At 46.0% G+C, this 21,002-nt stretch overlaps 2 protein-coding genes across 2 annotated transcripts; both read left to right on the top strand.

Annotated features, from left to right (window-relative positions):
* Window positions 1–2,470: 2,470 nt before the first annotated feature.
* LOC101121837 (patched domain-containing protein 3-like) lies at window positions 2,471–20,641 on the top strand. The gene is made up of 4 exons (XM_027961555.3): window positions 2,471–3,502; window positions 4,620–4,741; window positions 16,525–16,670; window positions 19,137–20,641. Exons 1-4 carry the CDS (start codon window positions 2,471–2,473, stop codon window positions 20,639–20,641), a joined length of 2,805 nt encoding a protein of 934 aa, XP_027817356.1.
* On the top strand, window positions 12,113–15,361 carry LOC114110582 (5'-3' exoribonuclease 2-like). The gene is given in 2 exon segments (XM_042242605.2): window positions 12,113–12,234; window positions 12,236–15,361. Coding segments are annotated over 2 exon segments (2,727 nt in total). The 5' UTR covers window positions 12,113–12,160; the 3' UTR covers window positions 14,889–15,361.
* Window positions 20,642–21,002: the final 361 nt, after the last annotated feature.

The raw sequence follows: 21,002 nt of genomic DNA, 5'->3' as shown, positions 1-21,002 counted from the left end.
CAGCAAATGATGGTGGAGAAGAGGGTAAGGGGATATTCATCACTCAAAATACAGGAACAAGTCATTATTTCCTTAGTACGTGAATAATTTCTAGAGTGAAGAAGAAAATTTGAATAGTCCAAAAGGGAAGCCAGGAAAAGGTATGACAATTCACCCAAAGAGGAAATATGGTGAGTCTAAACAACAAATTAAAAAAGTAAAATCAAAATAAGATACCAATGGCACAAATCAAACACTTTAATGACATTCTGAGGTGGGCTGTGACAAAAAAAAACAACTTCATACACTGGTTATGAGGGTGTAAATTAATACAACTTCTATGACCAAGTGAGTGAAGTCACTCAGTGGTGTCCACCTCTTTGCGACCCTATGGACTGTAGCCTGCCGGGCTCATCCATCCACAGGATTTCCAGGCAAGGACACTGGAGTGGCTGCCATTTCTTTCTCCAGGGGATCTTCCCCACTCAGGGGTCAAATCTGCATCTCCTGTGTCTCTTGCCCTGCAAGCAGATTCTTTACCCACTGGGAAAATTCAGCTTCTATGGATTTTACAAATAACTCAGAAATTTAAAATGGGATATCCTTTAGCTCCAATAAATCCCCTTCTACAAACTCATCTCACAAGTGCAGTTCTTATGCTCTAAGAAAAAGACGTCTGTTCACTTAGCACTGTTCATCTCAGCAAGACATTCTACACAGCCTACAGATCGATCAGCAGCGCTATGGCTAATTTATGTTCCAGCCACACAACGGAAAACTGTAAAGCAATTCCAAAGAACAAGCTAAATCTACGTACAGTCGCGTGTTAAGGTCCTTTGATGTATTTGGTGAAAAATGTAATCTGCACACACACTCTATTTTTCTTTCTTTCCTTTTTTGCTCAGTCCTGTCTGATTCTTTGCCACCCCGTGGACTATACAGTCCATAGAATTCTCCAGGCCAGAATACTGGAGTAGGTAGCCTTTCCCTTCTTCAGGGGGTCTTCCCAACCCAGGGACAGAACCCAGGTCTTGCACACACAGATGGTGCAACCAAATTTATGAAAGTGGACCTCCCTAGTGGCTCAGACGGCAAGAGCATCTGCCGACAATGAGAGAGACCCGGGTTCGATCCCTGGGTCAGGAAGATCCCCTGGAGAAGGAAATGGCACTCCACTCCAGTGCTATTGCCTGGAAAATCCCATGGACAGAGGAGCCTGGTGGGCTACAGTCCACGGGGTTGCAAAGAGTCAGACACGACTGAGCGGCTTCACTTTCACTTTCACTTTGGGTTCTTCTAGTCCCACTTTTCATTTTATTCATCTACTTCTAACTTTTTACCAGAGACCGTTATGTCTGTAAAGAATAGAAATAACTAAATGAGCTGCACCAGGTTGGCCAAAGCCTTACCTGAGGACCATGCTTCTGGATGGTCCCCTCAGAGGTGAGATCGGCCACCTAGAGCACGGAAAATCTGCACCTCTGATGCGTGGGGGTGTGTGTGAGTGAGTGTGTGAGTGTGTGTGTGTGTGTGTGTCTGTGTGTGTGTGTGTCCCTGAACAAGTCAAATTCTCCCAGTCAGTTCTGAGTCATGTAACCACTCATTTCATTTGCCTTTAAGAAATGTTTCTTATATTAACTAAATCCTGAGAGAATGGGCACCAGGGACACATCTGGGGCTAGTTAGAGCATGGCATGTGGTCCCATCACTACATGGCAAATAGATGGGGAAACAGTGGAAACAGTGTCAGACTTTATTTTGGGGGGCTCCAAAATCACTGCAGATAGTGACTGCAGCCATGAAGTTAAAAGACACTTACTCCTTGGAAGAAACGTTATGACCAACCCAGACAGCATATTAAAAAGCAGAGACATTACTTTGCCAACAAAGGTCCCTCTAGTCAAAGCTATGGTTTCTCCAGTGGTCATGTATGGGTGTGAGGGTTGGACTGTAAAGAAAGCTGAGCACCAAAGAATTGAGTCTTCTGAACTGTGGTGTTGGAGAAGACTCTTGAGACTCCCCTGGACTGCAAGGAGATCCAACCAGTCCATCCTAAAGGAGATCAGTCCTGAATATTCATTGGAAGGACTGATGCTGAAGCTGAACTCCAATACTTTGGCCACCTGATGTGACGAGCTGACTCATTTGACGCTAGGAAACATTGCAGGCAGGAGGAGAAGGGGACAACACAGGATGAGATGGTTGGATGGCATCACCGATTCAATGGACATGAGTTTGAGTAAGCTCCGGGAGTGGGTGATGGACAGGGAGGCCTGGTGTGCTGCGGTTCATGGGGGCGCACACAGTCGGACGCGAACTGACCTCAGCGGAACCACGTGACCGCCGACGCCGCTCAGCACCGGGCGCGAGCAGCCTGGGGTCAAACAGACGCGCTGGAACGGCAGGAAACCGTTGGCGGGTGGAGAGCGGGCTCGGTACGCAGCTCCTTTCTGATCGGCCGTGCTGAGAACGTGGGCTTTCCTTCCTGGAAATGAGCCTGAATCCCTCGAAGGTTGCGCCCGAGCCGGAGCCCGAGCCGGAGACCGAGCCGGAGCCGGAGCCCCAGCCGGAGCGGGAGGCAGGACCAGGGCCTGGGCCCGAGGCCCAGGGGCCGGGGCCGGAGGGGGAGAGCGGGCCGCCCGCAGGGCCTGGCCCGGAGCCGGAGCCGCCCTCGGCGGCGGGCCAGGACCGGGAGCCCGAGCGCGGCCGGGCGGCGGGGCCGAGCGCAGAGCCCCCGCCCCCGCCGGCCTCGCGGCCTGAGGCCCTTCGGGCCCCGCGGCCCCGCTGCCGCACCGACTGCCTGGAGGCGCCGCTGTCGCGGGCCTTCCAGCGGCTGGGCTGGAAGGTGGGCGCGCACCCCTGGGTCTTCCTGCTGCTGCCGGTGGCGCTGACGGCCGTCCTGGGCACCGGCCTGATGTACCTGCCCCGCGACGGGGATGAAGACCTGGAGGAGCAGTACACGCCGATCGGGAGCCCTGCCAAGGCCGAGCGGCGCTTCGTGCAGGGCCATTTCACCGCCAACGACTCCCTCGTCTTCTCCGTCTCCAGGAAGAGCACCGATGTCCCTTATGCCTCCCTCCTCGTGGTCTCTGACACAGAGACCCTGCTGGAGCCGGACATCCTAGAGGAAATCAGCAAGGTGGACGACGCCGTGCAGGCTCTGACTGTGACCCAGGACAACGGAACCCAGATCCCCTACAGCGAGGTGTGCGCCAAGAACCAGGGCATCTGTGTCCCCCCCAACCCACTCTTGTTCGCCTGGAAGAGGAACAAGGGCCTCAACCTGACAGCCATCACCTTCCCCATCTACAGCCCAGCGGGTCAGATCGTCTCCCTGGCCAACATCCTGGGAGGAACTGTCTTGGGGCCGAGCCAGTCACTCCTCCAGGCCAAAGCCATGCGGCTGCAGTACTACCTGGAGACAGGTGAAGGAGAGGAAAATGAACGTAGCAAGGCGTGGATGATCCATTTCCTAACGAAGTTTGGCAGCTTTGAAAAGAGCCTGGCCTTGAAGAAGATCCAGGTGCCTAGTGGCTGGGGTTTATGGGAGGCCAGGAGAAGGTGGGAGGGATAAGAGGAGCTGTCCCAAAGGCCGCAGCAGCAGCACTCCCAGATTGCCAGATAGAGCCCTTGACTGGGAGCTAGGTGTGCTCTGCTTTATTCGATCCATAACCCAGCTTTCTTAAAGCAGCACACTGAAGAAAGCCACAGCAGATTGTGGAAAAGAGTGGATGTGTGTCTCACTGGTTCCCTTCGCTGTACACATGAAGCTAACACATTGTAACTCAACTACACTACAGTAATTTTTTAATAAAGTAAAAAGAGGACTTAAAAAAGAAGAATGCCACAGATCTTAAACCCCTGGTAACATTCTGGTTGAAAGCGCAGACGGCGCGTTCTCAGGGCAGGCCTGTTCAGTGAATGACGTGAATGACGTTCTCAGGGCAGGCCTGCTCAGTGCAGATGTTGGTCTTCAGGGTTGGTTTGGTTTATCTGCTCAAATTTCTCTGTAATTCTTACTTTCAGTTTGAGCCTTTGCTGTTTCTGGGAGCCCCCTAAACGTTGGAGTTCATTGGAATCAAAAAGCAAAACTTTAAACAAAAGGTCCATGATGTTTTTGAGAAAGATGAGCATTTTAAAAGTAAATTATAGCATAGTGCCAGGCACATATTAGCTGTTCAGTAATTTGGGGGCTGGCAAACCTTATACTGTGAATAAAACTGGTGAAAATGAGAAGACATCTTCCGGGAAAAGCCTTTTAATACCCAGGCCCGTCTGAAATGTTGTTTGTACAATTAAAATAGTAAAAGATAATGACTGAATAGAAGTTTAGAAAAAGTTATAATGTCTGTAGTTGTTAATGTTTTCACAGTTTTATATAAGATTCAGATTTTGTGTATTAAGAAGTTTTAAACTTTAGATTTTTTGAGAGACACTTTGAAAAGCATGCCAGAAGCAAATCTTTGTGGCAAGAAGCAAATCTTTATTACTTTCTTTATTCTAAAATCATAATCCATATATTTTGATTTTTCGCTGGGTTTTAATGCTTGAATTAATACGCTGTCGTGTTCTGATGTCATGTGTGACTCACATGCAGTGTCAGGGCTGAGCACCATTTACCTGAATGTGTTTCTGTCTAGGTTGTCTACTTCTCATCACTTTCCAGAAAACTGGAGTTTGAGGCAACTTCCAGGACGGTGGTCCCCTTGTTTCACCTGGCCTACCTCCTAATCATATTATTTGCAGTTGTATCATGCTACAGGTAAAACAATTTTATTAGTTTTTTAAACTCTAAAAACTGTTTTATTGTAATAATGTACATAATGTGGAGAAGGCGATGGCACCCCACTCCAGTACTCTCACCTGGAAAATGAACATGGACAGAGGAGCCTGGTGGGCTGCACTCCATGGGGTCGCTAAGAGTCGGACACGACTGAGCGACTTCACTTACACTTTTCACTTTCATGCATTGGAGAAGGAAATGGCACCCCACTCCAGTGTTCTTGCCTGGAGAATCCCAGGGACAGGGGAGCCTGGTGGGCTGCCGTCTATGGGGTCGCACAGAGTCGGACACGACTGAAGTGACTTAGCAGCAGCATAACATCTATAACATAAAATGTGTCATTTCGAAAATCATTTCTGAGTGTGCAGATCAGTGGGATTAATCACACTATCAGTGTTGTGCAGCCGTCACAGCTATCCCTTTATGAGTATTTTCCGTCGCCCCAAACAAACACTGCAACCATTAAGTAATAACTCCCTGCTGTCTTCCCCACATCTTGGCGGATTTTTAATCCAGTTTCTGTTTCCATGAACCTGCCTGTCCCAGAGGTGTCGTATAAGTGGAATCGCACGGTGTCCGCCCTTTCGTGGCTGACTCATCTCCCTCACCGTGTTTCCAGCACTTGTCCGTGCTGTAGCATGAGCTCCTCTGCGTGGCTGAATGAAACTCCATTCTATGTATAGACCACGGTTGTTCATCTGCCTACCTGGTGAGGGCGCTGGAATATTCTTACCTTCGGACGCCAGTGAATGATGCTGCGGTGGACCATGGGGCCCGAATCTCTGTCTAAGCTCCTGTTTCCAGTTCTTTTCAGTACATCCCTAGGAGTGGCATTAGTGGGTTGTTTGATAATTCACTGGTTAGCTTCTTGAAGGACCACCGAACGATTTTTCACAGAGACTGCACCATTTCCTATCCCACCAACAGTGTGTCCGTTTCCCAGTTTCTCTATACCCTAACCATGACTGTCTTCTTAATGTGGTTATTGGTTGTTGGTATGTCTTCTTTGGAGCTCCCCAGGTGGCGCCGTGGTAAAGAACCTGCCTGCCGGTGCAGGAAATGCAAGAGACTTGGTTTCGACCCCTGTGTTGGGAAGATGCCCTGGAGAAGGAAATGGTAACCCACTCTGGTATTCTTGCCTGGAAGATTTCATGAACAGAAGAGCTTGGTGGCTAGGGGTCACAAGGAGTCAGACAGCTGAGCTACTGAGCACACAGGCATATCCTCTATGGAGAAATGTCTATTCAAGCCCTTTGCCCTTTTTTTGGCTGTGCCCCAAGGCTTGGAAGAATCTTATTTCCCTGACTGGAGGCTGAACTTGTGCCCAGGTCCTTGGCAGTGAAAGTTTGGAGTTCTGACCACTGGACTGCCAGGGAGTTCCCACCTTTGTTCATTTTTAGTGAAGCTGTTTGTCCTTTTGTTGTTGAATTCTGTTGTTGTTGAGAATATGTTTTCGATAGTAAATCCTTATCAGGTTCTATAATTTGCAAATATCTTCTCTCACTCTGTGGATTTTCTCTCCGCTTTCTTGATAATGCCCTTCAACGTACAAAGGCTTCAGTGCAGATGAAACCCAGCTGGTTTGTTCTCATCGCTTCTGCTCGTGCTCTCGGTGTCGCATCTAAGCTCCCACTGACAAGCGAGGGCGTGTGCGGCTGCTCTCCGTCTCCTTCTAGAGTTTCATGGTTCTGGCTGCGATGTTTGTGATCATAGTCGTATGTGATGTGAAGTAGGGGTCCAACTTCATTCTTGTTCCTGTGGAAATCCAGTCATCCAGGTGCCATTGTTGAAAAGACTGCTCTTTCCCAGTTGATTGGATTTGGCATCCTTGTCAAAAATCAATGGGCTATAGATAAATGGATTTATTTTTAGATGCTCAGTTCTACTCCATTGGTCTATATGTCTGTCCATATACTAGTACCACTTTGATTTAAATACTGTAGCTATATAAGTTTTGAAATATGGAAGTCTCAGTTGTCCATTTATTTTTTCTTTTTAACGTTATTCTGGAATATCCAGGACTCCTTGTAATTCCGTATGAATTTGAGTATTGACCTATACATTTCTGAATAAAAGCTGTTGGGATTTTGATAGAGATTGTGTTTAATGTGTAGATCACCTTAGGCGAGACTGTCATTTTGACAATATTAAGTCTTCCCCACCATGGACTGTGAAAGTCTTTCCATTAATTCAGGTCTTTTTTAGTTTCTTTCACCGATGTTTTGTAGTTTTCCGTGTACCAGACTTTCACCTCTTTGGTTAAATGTATCCCTAAGTGTTTCATTATTCTAAATGCTAAATGAAATCACTTTCTTAATCTCTTTTGGGGATTGTTCATTGCACAGGGATAGGAACAACTGAGTCCTATGTGTTGGTGTTGCATCTTGCAGCTCTACTGAATTTCTTTACTAACTTTAGTAGCTTCCTTTGGATTCATTGGCGTTTTCATATGTAGGATCATATAATCTGTGAAAAGAGAGTTACAGTTCTTCCTTTCCAGTTTGAATTCCTTTAATTTCAAAGTCCTGTCTAATTGCTCTGGCAAGCACCTCTAGTGCATCTTTGAATATCGCTGATGAAAGTGGCTCCTTATCTTGTTCCTGATCTTGGAGGGAAAGCTTTCTTTTTTTCACTGTTGAGTATAACGTTAGCTTGCAGTTTTCATAATTGCCTTTATAATTTTGAGTCACTTTCCTTCCATTCCTTGTTTTCGAGAGTTTTTATCATGAAAAGACATTGGGTTTTGTCAAGTGCCTTTTCTGTGCCTTTTGAGAGATTCAGATGGCTTTTTACCCTTTGTTCTGTTACTGTGCTGTATTACATTGATGCTCTTGTGTTGAACCACGCTTCCATTCCTGGGGTAAATCCCATATGGTCATGATGTATACTTCTTTTAATATGCTTATTGGATTGTGTTTGCTAGAATTTTGTTGAGGATTTTTTTTATCTATATTAATAAGAGGTATTATTTGTAGCTTCCTTAAATTAGAGATACCAAGGGAACATTTCATGCAAAGATGGGCTCGATAAAGGACAGAAATGGTCTGGACCTAACAGAAGCAGAAGATATTAAGAAGAGGTGGCAAGAATACACGGAAGAACTGTACAAAAAGATCTTCACGACCAAGATAATCATGATGATGTGATCACTAATCTAGAGCCAGACATCTTGGAAAGTGAAGTCAAGTGGGCCTTAGAAAGCATCACTATGAACAAAGCTAGTGGAGGTGATGGAATTTCAGTGGAGCTATTTCAAATCCTGAAAGATGATGCTGTGAAAGTGCTGCACTCAATATGCCAGCAAATTTGGAAAACTCAGCAGTGGCCACAGGACTGGAAAAGGTCAGTTTTCATTCCAATTCCAAAGAAAGGCAATGCCAAAGAATGCTCAAACTACCACACAATTGCACTCATCTCACATGCTAGTAACGTAATGCTCAAAATTCTCCAAGCCAGGCTTCAGCAATACGTGAACCGTGAACTCCCTGATGTTCAAGCTGGTTTTAGAAAAGGCAGAGGAACCAGAGATCAAATTGCCAACATCCACTGGATCATGGAAAAGCAAGAGAGTTCCAGAAAATATCTATTTCTGCTTTATTGACTATGCCAAAGCCTTTGACTGTGTGGATCACAATAAACTGTGGAGAATTCTGAGAGAGATGGGAATACCAGACCACCTGACCTGCCTCTTGAAAAACCTGTATGCAGGTCAGGAGGCAACAGTTAGAACTGGACATGGAACAACAGAATGGTTCCAAATAGGAAAAGGAGTACGTCAAGGCTGTATATTGTCACCCTGCTTATTTAACTTATATGCAGAGTACATCATGAGAAACGCTGGGTTGGAAGAAACACAAGCTGGAATCAAGATTGCCGGGAGAAATATCAATAACCTCGGATATGCAGATGACACCACCCTTATGACAGAAAGTGAAGAGGAGCTAAAAAGCCTCTTGATGAAAGTGAAAGAGGAGAGACTGAAAAAGTTGGCCTAAAGCTCAACATTCAGAAAACAAAGATCATGGCATCTGGTCCCATCACTTCATGGGAAATAGATGGGGAAACAGTGGAAACCGTATCAGACTTTATTTTGGGGGGGGGCTCCAAAATCACTGCAGATGGTGATTGCAGCCATGAAATTAAAAGACGCTTACTCCTTGGAAGAAGAGTTATGACCAACCTAGATAGCATATTCAAAACCAGAGACATTACTTTGCCAACTAAGGTCCATCTAGTCAAGGCTATGGTTTTTCCAGTGGTCCTGTATGGATGTGAGAGTTGGACTGTGAAGAAGGCTGAGCACCGAAGAATTGATGCTTTTGAACTGTGACATTGGAGAAGACTCTTGAGAGTCCCTTGGACTGCAAGGAGATCCAACCAGTCCATTCTCAAGGAGATCAGCCCTGGGATTTCTTTGGAAGGAATGATGCTAAAGCTGAAACTCCAGTACTTTGGCCACCTCATGCGAAGAGTTGACTCATTGGAAAAGAGTTTGATGCTGGGAGGGATTAGGGGCAGGAGGAGAAGGGGACGACAGAGGATGAGATGGCTGGATGGCATCACGGACTCCATGAACGTGAGTCTGAGTGAACTCTGGGAGATGGTGATGAACAGGGAGGCCTGGAGTGCTGTGATTCATGGGGTCGCAAAGAGTCGGACATGACTGAGCAACTGAACTGAACTGAACTGTGGTACCTTAGTGTGACACTGAGATCAGTGTAATCATGGCCTCATCAAAAGAGTTAGGAAGTGTTTTCTTCCTTTCAGGTTTTTGGAAGGGTGTGAAAAGGATTGGTGTTAATTCTTCTTTACATATTTTATTAAATGCACTAGTGAAGCCATCAAGCCTGGACTTTATTTTGCAGGTGAGTTGCGGTTCTTGACTATGCATCAGTCCTTTTATGTGTTCTGTGGAGAGTTTCATCTTGAGTCAGCTGAGGTCTTTGTGTATTTCTGGGAATTTGTGTATTTTATCTAGGTTATCCAGTTTCTTGGCATAGGTTGCTTATAGTAATGTCTTAAATCCTTTCTGTTTCTGTAAATTCAGTAGTGAACTCCCCATTTTCATGTCTCATTTAGTTATTTGTATTTTTCCCCTTTATCACTCTAAATAAATGTCTTTCCATTTTGTTGATTTTTTTTTTGATAACCAACTTTTGGCTTTGCTAGTTTTCTCTGCTGCTGCTGCTGTGTGTCCGACTCTGTGCGACCCCATAGACGGCAGCCCACCAGGCTCCCCCATCCCTGGGATTCTCCAGGCAAGAACACTGGAGTGGGTACCATTTCCTTCTCCAATGTATTTACCATGTTCTTACTTTACCCCTCCTGTCAGCTCCATGTTGGGTCTTCTCCTCTTTTTCTGGCTCCACAAGGGTCTGAATCCACAAAGTGGTTTGAGGTCTTGTCTCTGTTTTTAATGCAGCATAAGCTTGCCTCTGGGCACTTACACCTCGTAAGTTTCACGGTATTCTGCATGCTTCCATTTTCCTTACGGACTGCCTGCCTGGACGTCTCCCCAGTATTGAGAGGGAGGTACTGAGCTTTCCAGCTATTGCTGTGGAGCTCCGTGCTTCTCTCCACAACACTCTTAGTGTTCGCTTCATACATCTTGGGTCGCTGTTATGAGGGCCATTCGTGTTCATAGTTGTTACATCTTCTTGACTAACTGGCCCGTTTATGAATATGTGATTCCTTCTGTCTCAAAACTTCTAACAGCTTTTGGAGCAGTCTACTGTGTCTGTTATCAGTGCGGGCACCCCCGTCCCCTTTGGTTGCTATTCACATGGAGAATCTAGTTCAGGCCTCTTACTAATCTATTTATGTCTTTGGATCTAAAGTGAATCCCTTATAAATAGCATATAGTTGAATCATGCTGTTTTATCCATTCTGACAATATCTGCTTTTTGATTGGAAAGTTTAATCTGTTTAGATTTAAAATAATTGCTGACAAGGAAGGACTCACTTCTGTTGTCTGGGTATTTAATGTTCTGTGGATGTTAGAGCTATTATCCTTCCTTTCATCCATTTATACCTTTTGTCTTTTTTGGCCAAACCCAGGCCCTGGCAGTGGCAGCGCTGAGGTGTCCTAGCCGTTGCGCCGCCAGGGACCTCCTGCCTCACGCCGTCTTTAATGTGTGGCTAGTGAGCTGTTTCGATTGGTCACTTTGCTGCCAGCGATTCCCAAGTCAGCCTGAGCACTGGAATCACATGAAGAAATGTTTAGACACGTGGATTCTGCAACTTCCCTACAAACTGTAGATCAGAGGCTGCAGAGCTGTGTGCCCGGAGTGCAGGAGTCTAAAGTTCTGAGACTCTCCTAAGTCACTGTGATACGCTGCTCAACCAAAGCCCTTCTTGGAGACCAGAAAGCCTGCGAGTGTGCTCACCAGTGCTCTGCACTCACAGCTTCTGTTGCCTGTTGGACACTGAAATAAGGATCATTTAGACAGCCGACACAGCGACTAGCCGAGGTCAAGCCACTCTAGCCAATAATGTGCTCCACTCCCTCCACCCTCTGAAAGGTGCATGCCAACAGTCCGGAAACCAGAAAGAGGAGACAGGGCTGAGCGTGTCATATGTAGATTTTATCCTGTTGGCCTTTCTGATTTCAAGGTTCATTTGTGTTATTTTTATCTTAAACTCTTGTAAACCAGTATTGTTGCTTGAAGAAAGTATTGTGTGATGTGTTAGTCACTTAATCGTGTCTGACTCTTTGTGACCCCAGGGTCTGTACCCACCAGGCCTCCCTGTCCATGGGATTCTCCAGGCAAGAATACTGGAGTGGCTTGACATTTCCTTCTCCAGGAGATCTTCCTGACCCCGGGATTGAACCCAGATCTCCTGCATTGCAGGCAAATTCTTTGCCATCTGAGCTCTAGAGAAGTCCACAAGAAAGTATTGGTTGTAATCAAATCTTATTTTGTGATCAAAACAAAATGCTTTTGTTTTGGTGCCTGTATCTATGTTGATTTGGGGCCCTGAGTTTAACAGATAGCACCAGCAGTTTGAGAAAAAGTGAAATACAGGCACACATAGTTGTTTTAATAAGAAAGTTTGGTTATTTTAATGTGGCCTTGCATGAATAAGGTCTTCAGTTATAGTCTTGCTTTTTGGGAATCAGCAGCTCCATTTCCATAGTTGACTTTCCTAGCCTTCAAACCAAACTGTTTCTCTCTCCTACTAAACGTTTCTAGAGGCAGCTATCAGTCATTTGTTTTGACGCAGTTGGCAATGAAGTAGAACAGAAACCAAGAGATTGTCGTCAGTACTTTAAAAGGTTAAGTTGTGGTTGTTGGGGAGTTAAAGTGTTAAATCCAGTCTTTTTAAAATGCTGCATCTAGGGTGCCCGCCGCGGCTCGTCTCTCTGGTTACCGCGCGTTCGCTGGCCGGGCCGCCGCCATGGGAGTCCCGGCTTTCTTCCGCTGGCTCAGCCGCAAGTACCCGTCCATCATTGTCAACTGCGTGGAAGAGAAGACCAGCACCAAAAAACGAGGATGAAATGATGGTTGCGATCTTTGAGTACATTGACAGACTCTTCAGTATTGTCAGACCAAGACGGCTTCTCTACATGGCAATAGATGGAGTGGCACCGCGCGCTAAAATGAACCAGCAGCGTTCAAGGAGGTTCCGAGCATCCAAAGAAGGCATGGAAGCAGCGATAGAGAAGCAGCGAGTCAGGGAAGAGATACTGGCAAAAGGTGGCTATCTTCCTCCAGAAGAAATAAAAGAAAGATTTGACAGCAACTGTATTACACCAGGAACTGAGTTCATGGACAATCTTGCTAAATGCCTTCGCTATTACATAGCTGATCGTTTAAATAATGACCCTGGGTGGAAAAATTTGACAGTTATTTTATCTGATGCTAGTGCTCCTGGTGAAGGGGAACATAAAATCATGGATTATATTAGAAGACAAAGAGCCCAGCCTAACCATGACCCAAACACTCATCACTGCTTATGTGGAGCAGATGCTGATCTCATTATGCTTGGCCTTGCTACACATGAGCCCAACTTTACCATTATCAGAGAAGAATTCAAACCAAACAAACCCAAACCCTGTGGTCTTTGTAATCAATTTGGACATGATGTCAAGGACTGTGAAGGTTTGCCAAGAGAAAAGAAGGGAAAGCACGATGAACTGGCAGACAGCCTTCCTTGTGCAGAAGGAGAGTTTATCTTCCTTCGTCTCAGCATCCTCCGTGAGTATTTGGAAAGAGAGCTCACCATGGCCAGCCTGCCGTTCACGTTTGACGTCGAGAGGAGCATCGATGACTGGGTCTTCATGTGCTTCTTTGTGGGAAACGACTTCCTTCCTCACCTGCCATCCTTAGAGATTAGGGAAGGTGCCATTGACCGCTTGGTTAACATATACAAAAATGTGGTACACAAAACCGGGGGTTACCTTACAGAAAGTGGTTATGTCAATCTGCAGAGAGTACAGATGATCATGTTAGCAGTTGGTGAAGTTGAGGATAGCATTTTTAAAAAAAGAAAGGATGATGAGGACAGTTTTAGAAGACGACAGAAAGAAAAAAGAAAGAGAATGAAGAGAGATCAACCATCTTTCTCTCCTGGTGGAATATTAACCCCTCATGCCCTTGGTTCAAGAAGCTCACCAGGATCTCAAGTGGCCAGTAATCCAAGACAAGCAGCTTATGAAATGAGGATGCAGAATAATTTGAGTCCTTCAGTCTCTCCTAATACGAGTTTCACTTCTGACGGCTCCCCATCTCCGAGAGGAGGAATTAAACGAAAAGTGGAGGACAGTGACAGTGAACCTGAGCCAGAGGATAACGTCAGGTTATGGGAAGCTGGTTGGAAACAGCGATACTACAAGAACAAATTTGATGTTGATGCAGCAGATGAAAAATTCCGACGTAAAGTTGTTCAGTCTTACGTTGAAGGACTCTGCTGGGTTCTACGATATTATTACCAGGGCTGTGCATCCTGGAAGTGGTATTACCCATTCCATTATGCACCATTTGCTTCAGACTTCGAAGGGATTGCAGACATGCCTTCTGATTTTGAGAAGGGTACCAAACCGTTTAAACCACTGGAACAACTTATGGGGGTTTTTCCAGCTGCTAGTGGTAACTTTCTACCTCCATCATGGCGGAAGCTCATGAGTGATCCAGATTCTAGTATAATTGACTTCTACCCTGAAGATTTTGCTATTGATTTGAATGGGAAGAAGTATGCATGGCAAGGTGTGGCTCTGTTGCCGTTTGTGGACGAGCGGAGATTGCGTGCTGCCCTGGAAGAGGTGTACCCGGACCTCACCCCTGAAGAGACCAGAAGAAACAGTCTTGGAGGTGACGTCTTATTTGTTGGGAAACATCACCCACTGCACGACTTCATTTTAGAGCTGTACAAGACAGGTTCCACAGAGTCAGTGGATGTACCACCTGAGCTATGTCATGGGATCCAAGGGAAGTTTTCTTTGGATGAGGAAGCTGTTCTTCCAGATCAAGTAGTATGTTCTCCTATTCCAGTATTAAAGGATCTGACACACAACGCTGTGATCAGTATCAATTTTAAAGACCCACAGTTTGCTGAAGATTACATTTTTAAAGCTGTCATGCTTCCGGGAGCAAGAAAACCCGCACCGGTCCTGAAACCTAGCGACTGGGAGAAATCCAGCAACGGACGGCAGTGGAAGCCCCAGCTCGGCTTTAACCGGGACCGGCGGCCTGTCCACCTGGATCCCGCAGCCTTCAGGGCTTTGGGCCATGTTATGCCGAGAGGCTCCTCCGGAACTGGCGTCTACAGCAATGCTGCACCACCACCCCCAACTTTCCAAGGGAACATGTACCGGCCACTTCTGCGAGGACAAGCCCAGATTCCAAAGCTCATGTCAAATGTGAGGCCCCAGGACTCCTGGCGAGGTCCCCCTCCCCTTTTTCAGCAGCAAAGATTTGACAGAGGTGTTGGGGCCGAACCTCTGCTACCATGGAACCGGATGCTCCAAACCCAAAATGCAGCCTTCCAGCCAAACCAGTACCAGATGTTAGCTGGGCCGGGCGGGTATCCACCCAGACGTGACGATCGTGGAGGGAGACAGGGATATCCCAGAGAAGGAAGGAAATACCCTTTGCCACCACCCTCAGGAAGATACAGTTGGAATTAGGCTTTTGTAAAGCTTTCCCAGATCCTTTCATCATTCTACAGTTTTATGCTATTTGTGGAAAGATTTCTTTCTCAAGTAGTAGTTTTTAATAAAACTACAGTACTTTGTGTATTTCTTTTAACTGTATATTTCTACTGATCCGATTTCACTGTTTTATGTTGCTTTCCAAAGATGTGTGTTGCATAATACAGTGGATCTGAATTTATTATTGGTTGTAAAACACATTTGATGGAATAGAAATACTGGTTTTTCATTATGGTTAAAAATCAAACCAGCTGTGGATTTCAAAACACAGTGTATTCTAGATCATCTAAGATCCATGCTGATTTTTAATGCACAAGAATTAAGTATGAACTCTTGAGCTGGATCCTCAGCTAACTAGAGTGTATATTGTTCAGTATTTCTTTGGGAACATTTCATTGATGTACTTGTCATATGGAAATTTCTGGACTTTAGTAAAAAACAATGCAAAACTTAAAAAAAAAATAATAAAATAAAATAAAATAAAATGCTGCATCTATATCCCCATTTTTGTTGGTCCAACCAATAGACATAAGTTGTGTTATTCAAAATGGAGTATATATTACTTTTTTTTTTTTTTTGCAATTAGTAACCACTTTTCTTGGAGAAGGCAATAGCAACCCACTCCAATACTCTTGCCTGGAAAATCCCATGGACGGAGGAGCCTCGTGGGCTGCCGTCTATGGGGTCGCACAGAGTCGGACACGACTGACACGGCTTAGCAGCAGCAACGGCCACTTTTCTGGGGCTTCCCTGGTGGCTCAGTGGTAAAGAATCTGCCTGCAATGCAAGAGACTCAGGAAACATAGGTTTGATCCCTGGGTGGGGAAGATCCCCTAGAGGGAAGGCATGGCGACCTACTCCACTGTTCCTGCCTGGAGACTCCCGTGGACAGAGGAGCCTTGTGGGATACAGTCCACAGGGCCACAAGCAGTCAGACACAACTGAATTGACTGAGCACACACACACACACACACACACAGCCTTTTTCCCAGAGCACACTTCTTTAGCAGAGGAGAACGTGAAAACTTTCAGAAGGAGGCTTTCCTAGAGCACACTTTTTTAGCAGAGAAGAACATGAAAAACTTTCAGAAGGAGGCTTTCATTCTTTCTGTTAGCCACAATATACATTGAACCAGCTCTGACATACAGGAGGTATTTGGGGTTGTGTTTATGGCTAACGGGAGTCGTAAGTGGGTGAGAAGATACCTCGGCGTGGGCACTTTCATACTGCTTGCTTCTACTCACACTCCTGTGGAGATCAGAATGGAATTATCTATTTGCAATGTTTTAGTATCTTTTTGCAGTTCTGAAAGGCCAGTCGGTGGATTCATGCTTGGCTCACTGCATAAGAATCAACCAGTATAGTTTGGTAAAAGTACAGATTCCCAACTTTTCTGTCGCCACCCCACCCCCCACCCCTCACGGCCCTTTGTTTTTGTTCAGTTGGTCGGGGCTAGTGTCTGGAAATTAAAGTTCTCTAGCAGACAGCTATGGGGATTATTGTCCAAGAGGGCTCTGAAGAGGTGTCTGAGTCAAGAATGTTACAAATTGCTGGAATTTCAGTATGGAAGCTAGCACTCAAGTTCCATGACTTTTCCCTCCAAACTTACAGGTGTGACTGTGTACGGAACAAAATGTGGGTCGCGGTGTTCGGAGTCGTCTCCACCGGCCTGGCCGTGGTGAGCAGCTTCGGCCTGATGTTGTACGTCGGGGTGCCCTTTGTGCTCATAGTCGCGAATTCACCGTTTCTTATCCTCGGTGAGTAAAACGAAGCGCGAGGCTGCACACTGCACATGTGGGGGTGCGGGGTGGGAAAGGAAGGGCGCTGCATTAGATCAGGCAGAACAGTTATATGCAGGTGACTCTACAGACCCAAAATGAGGGATCAGGAGAGAAAGAAAACGCAGTGGAATTATATGCCTTTAGAGTTGGAAAAATCTGGTACCCCAAATGGAGACACACCGACCAGGGACACGAACAGGCATTTCACACACACACACACACACACACAGAATCCAAAATGCTGATCATTGGAAATGTAAGAAAGAAATATTTGACCTTGTGTAATCACATCAAGGGATGCAAGTTAAACCAAAAGTGAGATACTTTGTCTTCTTATTAGATGAATGAACATTATAGCAAGATTGAAGGTTTGGGGGAGGTTGTATGCAAGTGAACTCTCTCATATTCTGCTGAGGGAGATTTGTAAATTGGTGCACTTTTAAGATGTAACTTTGCAACAAATCGAAAGACTTAAAATTTCTGATGGAATCCCTTTGACCTGCCAACTCCACTTCTGGGAGTTTGTCCTAGTCATTGGATGGGTTTTCACAAAATGAAAGAGCATGTTCGTTTTAGTGTGATTTAGAACAGGGGAAAAGAGAAACAAACTGACCCTTTATCAACATGGGATCGGTCTGCTCAGACCACACTAAAGTTCTGGAATCCCATTCAGTCTTTCAAAAGAGGCAGATATAAAGTGTTAAATGGAAAATGCTGGTTATGAGACAAGATGTTTAAAACAGAGAGATATACAAATGTGCATATATATTTGTATAGAGCAAATTCGGATAGATAATACTTAAAATGTTAGCAAATGTTACCTGTCAATCGTTGACAGGTAGAATTACAGTTGTTTAAAGGTTTTCTTTGTATTTGCCTGTACTTTCAGGATTTATTTTACAATAAGTATAAGAAGGCAGATATCTTTCTATTTTGGGTGGTAAGCAACTTGGAAGAATTAATAATTGGTTTCCTAGGGGAGATAGGGGAGGAACTGTGCACTGGATGTGTGCCTTCCTAGCACACACTCACGCTTACACACTCAATGTCCCCACAGCCATAAGCAGCTGATGTGTAGACAACTGATTTCATATCAACGCCTTCATATTATCTGTATATACATAGACAGGTGAGTGTAGGGCTGCATGTGGTGGGGAGGGGGGAGCTGTGATTTCAGTAGCTCAAGAAATGTGCGAGGACAGTTTCTGAACCAAGTTCCATAAATAATACAGCCGGTTTTTAAATACCTGTTCCATATCAGTGAGTTTATTTGTGGGCCTTAGTACTTCGGATTCTTGCCCTTCATCCAGCTGAATGCAAGCGAACTCCAGAAAGCTGGCTGTGGGGGCGTGTCGGGATGCAGTTTGTGACGGACTGCACAAGCCTGCGTCGCTGCAGGCCTCCTGCCAGACCAAACACGCAGCATCCGAGTTAGAGGCAAAGTGCAGTTCCCAGGGCCTTCCCGTGTGGTCTGTGAAGGTCTTCCAGGGTTGGTGTTAAACTCAATCAGCATTCAGTGCCAAGTATTGATTCTGTGTCAACACACACAGAAACAGGTGTATAGGAGTGAAAGCGGTAGGAAGCTTGAGGGCAGGGAAGTTCATCTGCGACGTGCTTAGGCGGCCTGGTAATCCCCCTTCTCCTCTGCAGTCCTCCTCTCCTAAACTTCTGCGACCTCTTCAGAGTCCTCAAATGCGCTCCTGGCCTCTTTATTCCAGATCAGTCCGGAAACGCCACTGTGAGAGAGGCTGGTTACTTTGGCATTCACTTACCACGTCAAGGCCCCTTACGGTTTGCTCTGGTGCATAGTTCTGATCTCAAGAGTGCCTGCACTTTACTGACGTAACGCCTTAACCTGGGCGAGTGAAGTTTGAATGACAGCGTCTGGGTGTCAGAACCAGACTAACGGAAACTACATGATCTGTGTGTGTGTGTGTGTGTGTGTGTGTGTACAAACTATGGGGTGCCTTTAAAATCAGACCACATTGACAGCTAGATGCTAACTGGAGAACAGATAAATCCAGCTCATGCTTTAAACAACGGGATGCTAACTCAGTATTAGTGCCTTAGAGTAAAATGGTTTGTGAGAGAAAATGGTCCCTCGAATGTTCTGATGGAACCAGGGGTGCGTGGCTAACACTGCTTCGCCTAACACGCAGGCAGCCGGGTTTCCTGACTCTTCACGAAGCGCCGAATGGTGGCTAGGAGTGGAGTGCACGGTGCTGTGTGTGCAGAGCGCAGTTATTGCAGAGCAAGGGGTGAAGAGTCGTGCTGTGGACTCAGAGGCAACCAGAGAAGGCGTCAGAGAAAGCAGGATCCAAACACAGACTCCGCAGGATCAAGGAGACCTTGAGAGACGGGCAGAGAAAGCGGTTTGAGCTGGTCTGGTTAATATTTAGTGGATGTTAAAAAGTACGAAGACTCTGTTTCTTTCTCTAACAGGTGTTGGGGTCGATGACATGTTCATCATGATTTCTGCCTGGCAGAAGACCAGCCTCACGGACAGCGTAAGCGAGCGGATGTCTGATGCCTACGCCCAAGTGGCAGTGTCCATTACGATCACCACCCTCACCAACGTCCTGGCCTTCTACACAGGAGTCATGTCCTCCTTCCGGTCCGTGCAGTACTTCTGCATCTACACAGGGACGACCCTGCTCTTCTGCTACTTCTACAGCATCACCTGCTTCGGGGCATGCATCGCCCTGGACGGGAAGAGAGAAGGGGTCTGTCTGCGCTGGCTGGAGAAGCCAGGAACGCCTGGCCAAAAATGTTCCTCGTTTAAAAAGTCCTGCTGCCTCCCAGGTAGTTCCCTCCAGGATGGATGGAAAGCCGACATCCACCCAATGAATCTGTTCTTTAGAGACTATTTTGGTCCTTTGCTCACAAGCACCAAGTCCAAGATTTTTGTGGTGCTCCTCTACGTTTCGTACATCGTAACTAGTATATATGGGTGTTTCCGAGTGGAGGAGGGGTTAGACCTCCGAAACTTGGCAAGTGACGACTCCTACATCACACCGTATTTTAATGTAGAAGAAGAACATTTTTCTACTTATGGCCCCAGGGTTATGGTAATCATTACTGAGGTTCTTGACTACTGGGATAAAGATGCGAGGCAAAGACTGGAGAAATGTCTGGTGGACTTTGAAAACAGTGAGTATGTAGATGAGAACCTGACAGAGTTTTGGTTACGAGAATATGTAAATTACATGGAAAACCTCCGTCAGGATATAAATGATAAGACCGTGTTTCTAAGCACTATTCCCACTTTCTTAATGGAATTCCCACTTTTTGCATATGATATTAATATAACATCATCACAGGAGATCATTTGTTCCCGGGCCTTCATTCAAAGCATGGGCATTTCTTCTTCAACCAACAAGAAGCTGATGCTGCTCCAGTTCCGAGACATGGCTGAGAAGTGTGCCGTGCCCCTAATGGTGTACAACCCGGCATTCATATATTTTGACCAGTTTTCTGCAATAGTAGAAAACACTGTTCGGAATGTGGTGGTTGCGTCAGCAGCTATGTTTGTCGTTTCCTTATTGCTAATTCCTCATCCCCTGTGCTCTTTGTGGGTAACTTTTGCTATTGCTTCTGTGATTGTGGGCGTCACGGGGTTTATGGCCTTCTGGAAGGTCAACCTTGACTCCATATCCATGATTAACCTTGTCATCTGTATAGGGTTTTCTTTTGACTTCGCTGCTCACATTTCCTATGCATTTGTCTCCAGTTCGGAGCCCTCAGCAAACCACAAAGCCATTGAGGCGCTGTACCTGTTAGGGTACCCTGTGTTACAAAGTGCGGTTTCAACAATAATAGGGGTGTGTGTCCTGTCTGCAGCTAAAGCGTACATCTTCAGGACGTTTTTCAAGATTATGTTTCTTGTGATGGTATTTGGAGCTGCTCATGGTCTGATTTTTATCCCAGTATTCTTAACCTTTTTTTGAAAGTTACTTTGAATTGGTCAGTCAGTCGGTTCAGTCACTCAGTCGTGTCTGACTCTTTGCGACCCCATGAACCGCAGCACGCCAGGCCTCCCTGTCCATCACCAACGCCCGGAGTTCACTCAGACTCACGTCCGTCGAGTCCGTGATGCCATCCAGCCATCTCATCCTCGGTCGTCCCCTTCTCCTCCTGCCCCCAATCCCTCCCAGCATCAGACTCTTTTCCAGTGAGTCAACTCTTCGCATGAGGTGGCCAAAGTACTGGAGCTTCAGCTTTAGCATCATTCCTTCCAAAGAAATGCCAGGGTTGATCTCCTTCAGAATGGACTGGTTGGATCTCCTTGCAGTCCAAGGGACTCTCAAG

Source organism: Ovis aries, unplaced genomic scaffold (genome assembly GCF_016772045.2).
Source record: "Ovis aries strain OAR_USU_Benz2616 breed Rambouillet unplaced genomic scaffold, ARS-UI_Ramb_v3.0 scaffold_123, whole genome shotgun sequence".
Taxonomy (NCBI): Eukaryota; Metazoa; Chordata; class Mammalia; order Artiodactyla; family Bovidae; genus Ovis; species Ovis aries.
Note: the sequence above shows the minus strand (reverse complement) of the source record. Positions and strands in the feature narration are given on the sequence as shown.

Bases quoted from the DNA above. Each gene is read 5' to 3' on its own strand.
- LOC101121837 (XM_027961555.3), top strand. From the start codon at position 2,471: ATGAGCCTGAATCCCTCGAAGGTTGCGCCCGAGCCGGAGCCCGAGCCG. The intron at 4,742-16,524 runs GTAAAACAATTT...CCAAACTTACAG, and splicing joins GCAGTTGTATCATGCTACAG to GTGTGACTGTGTACGGAACA. The intron at 16,671-19,136 runs GTGAGTAAAACG...TTTCTCTAACAG, and splicing joins TTCACCGTTTCTTATCCTCG to GTGTTGGGGTCGATGACATG.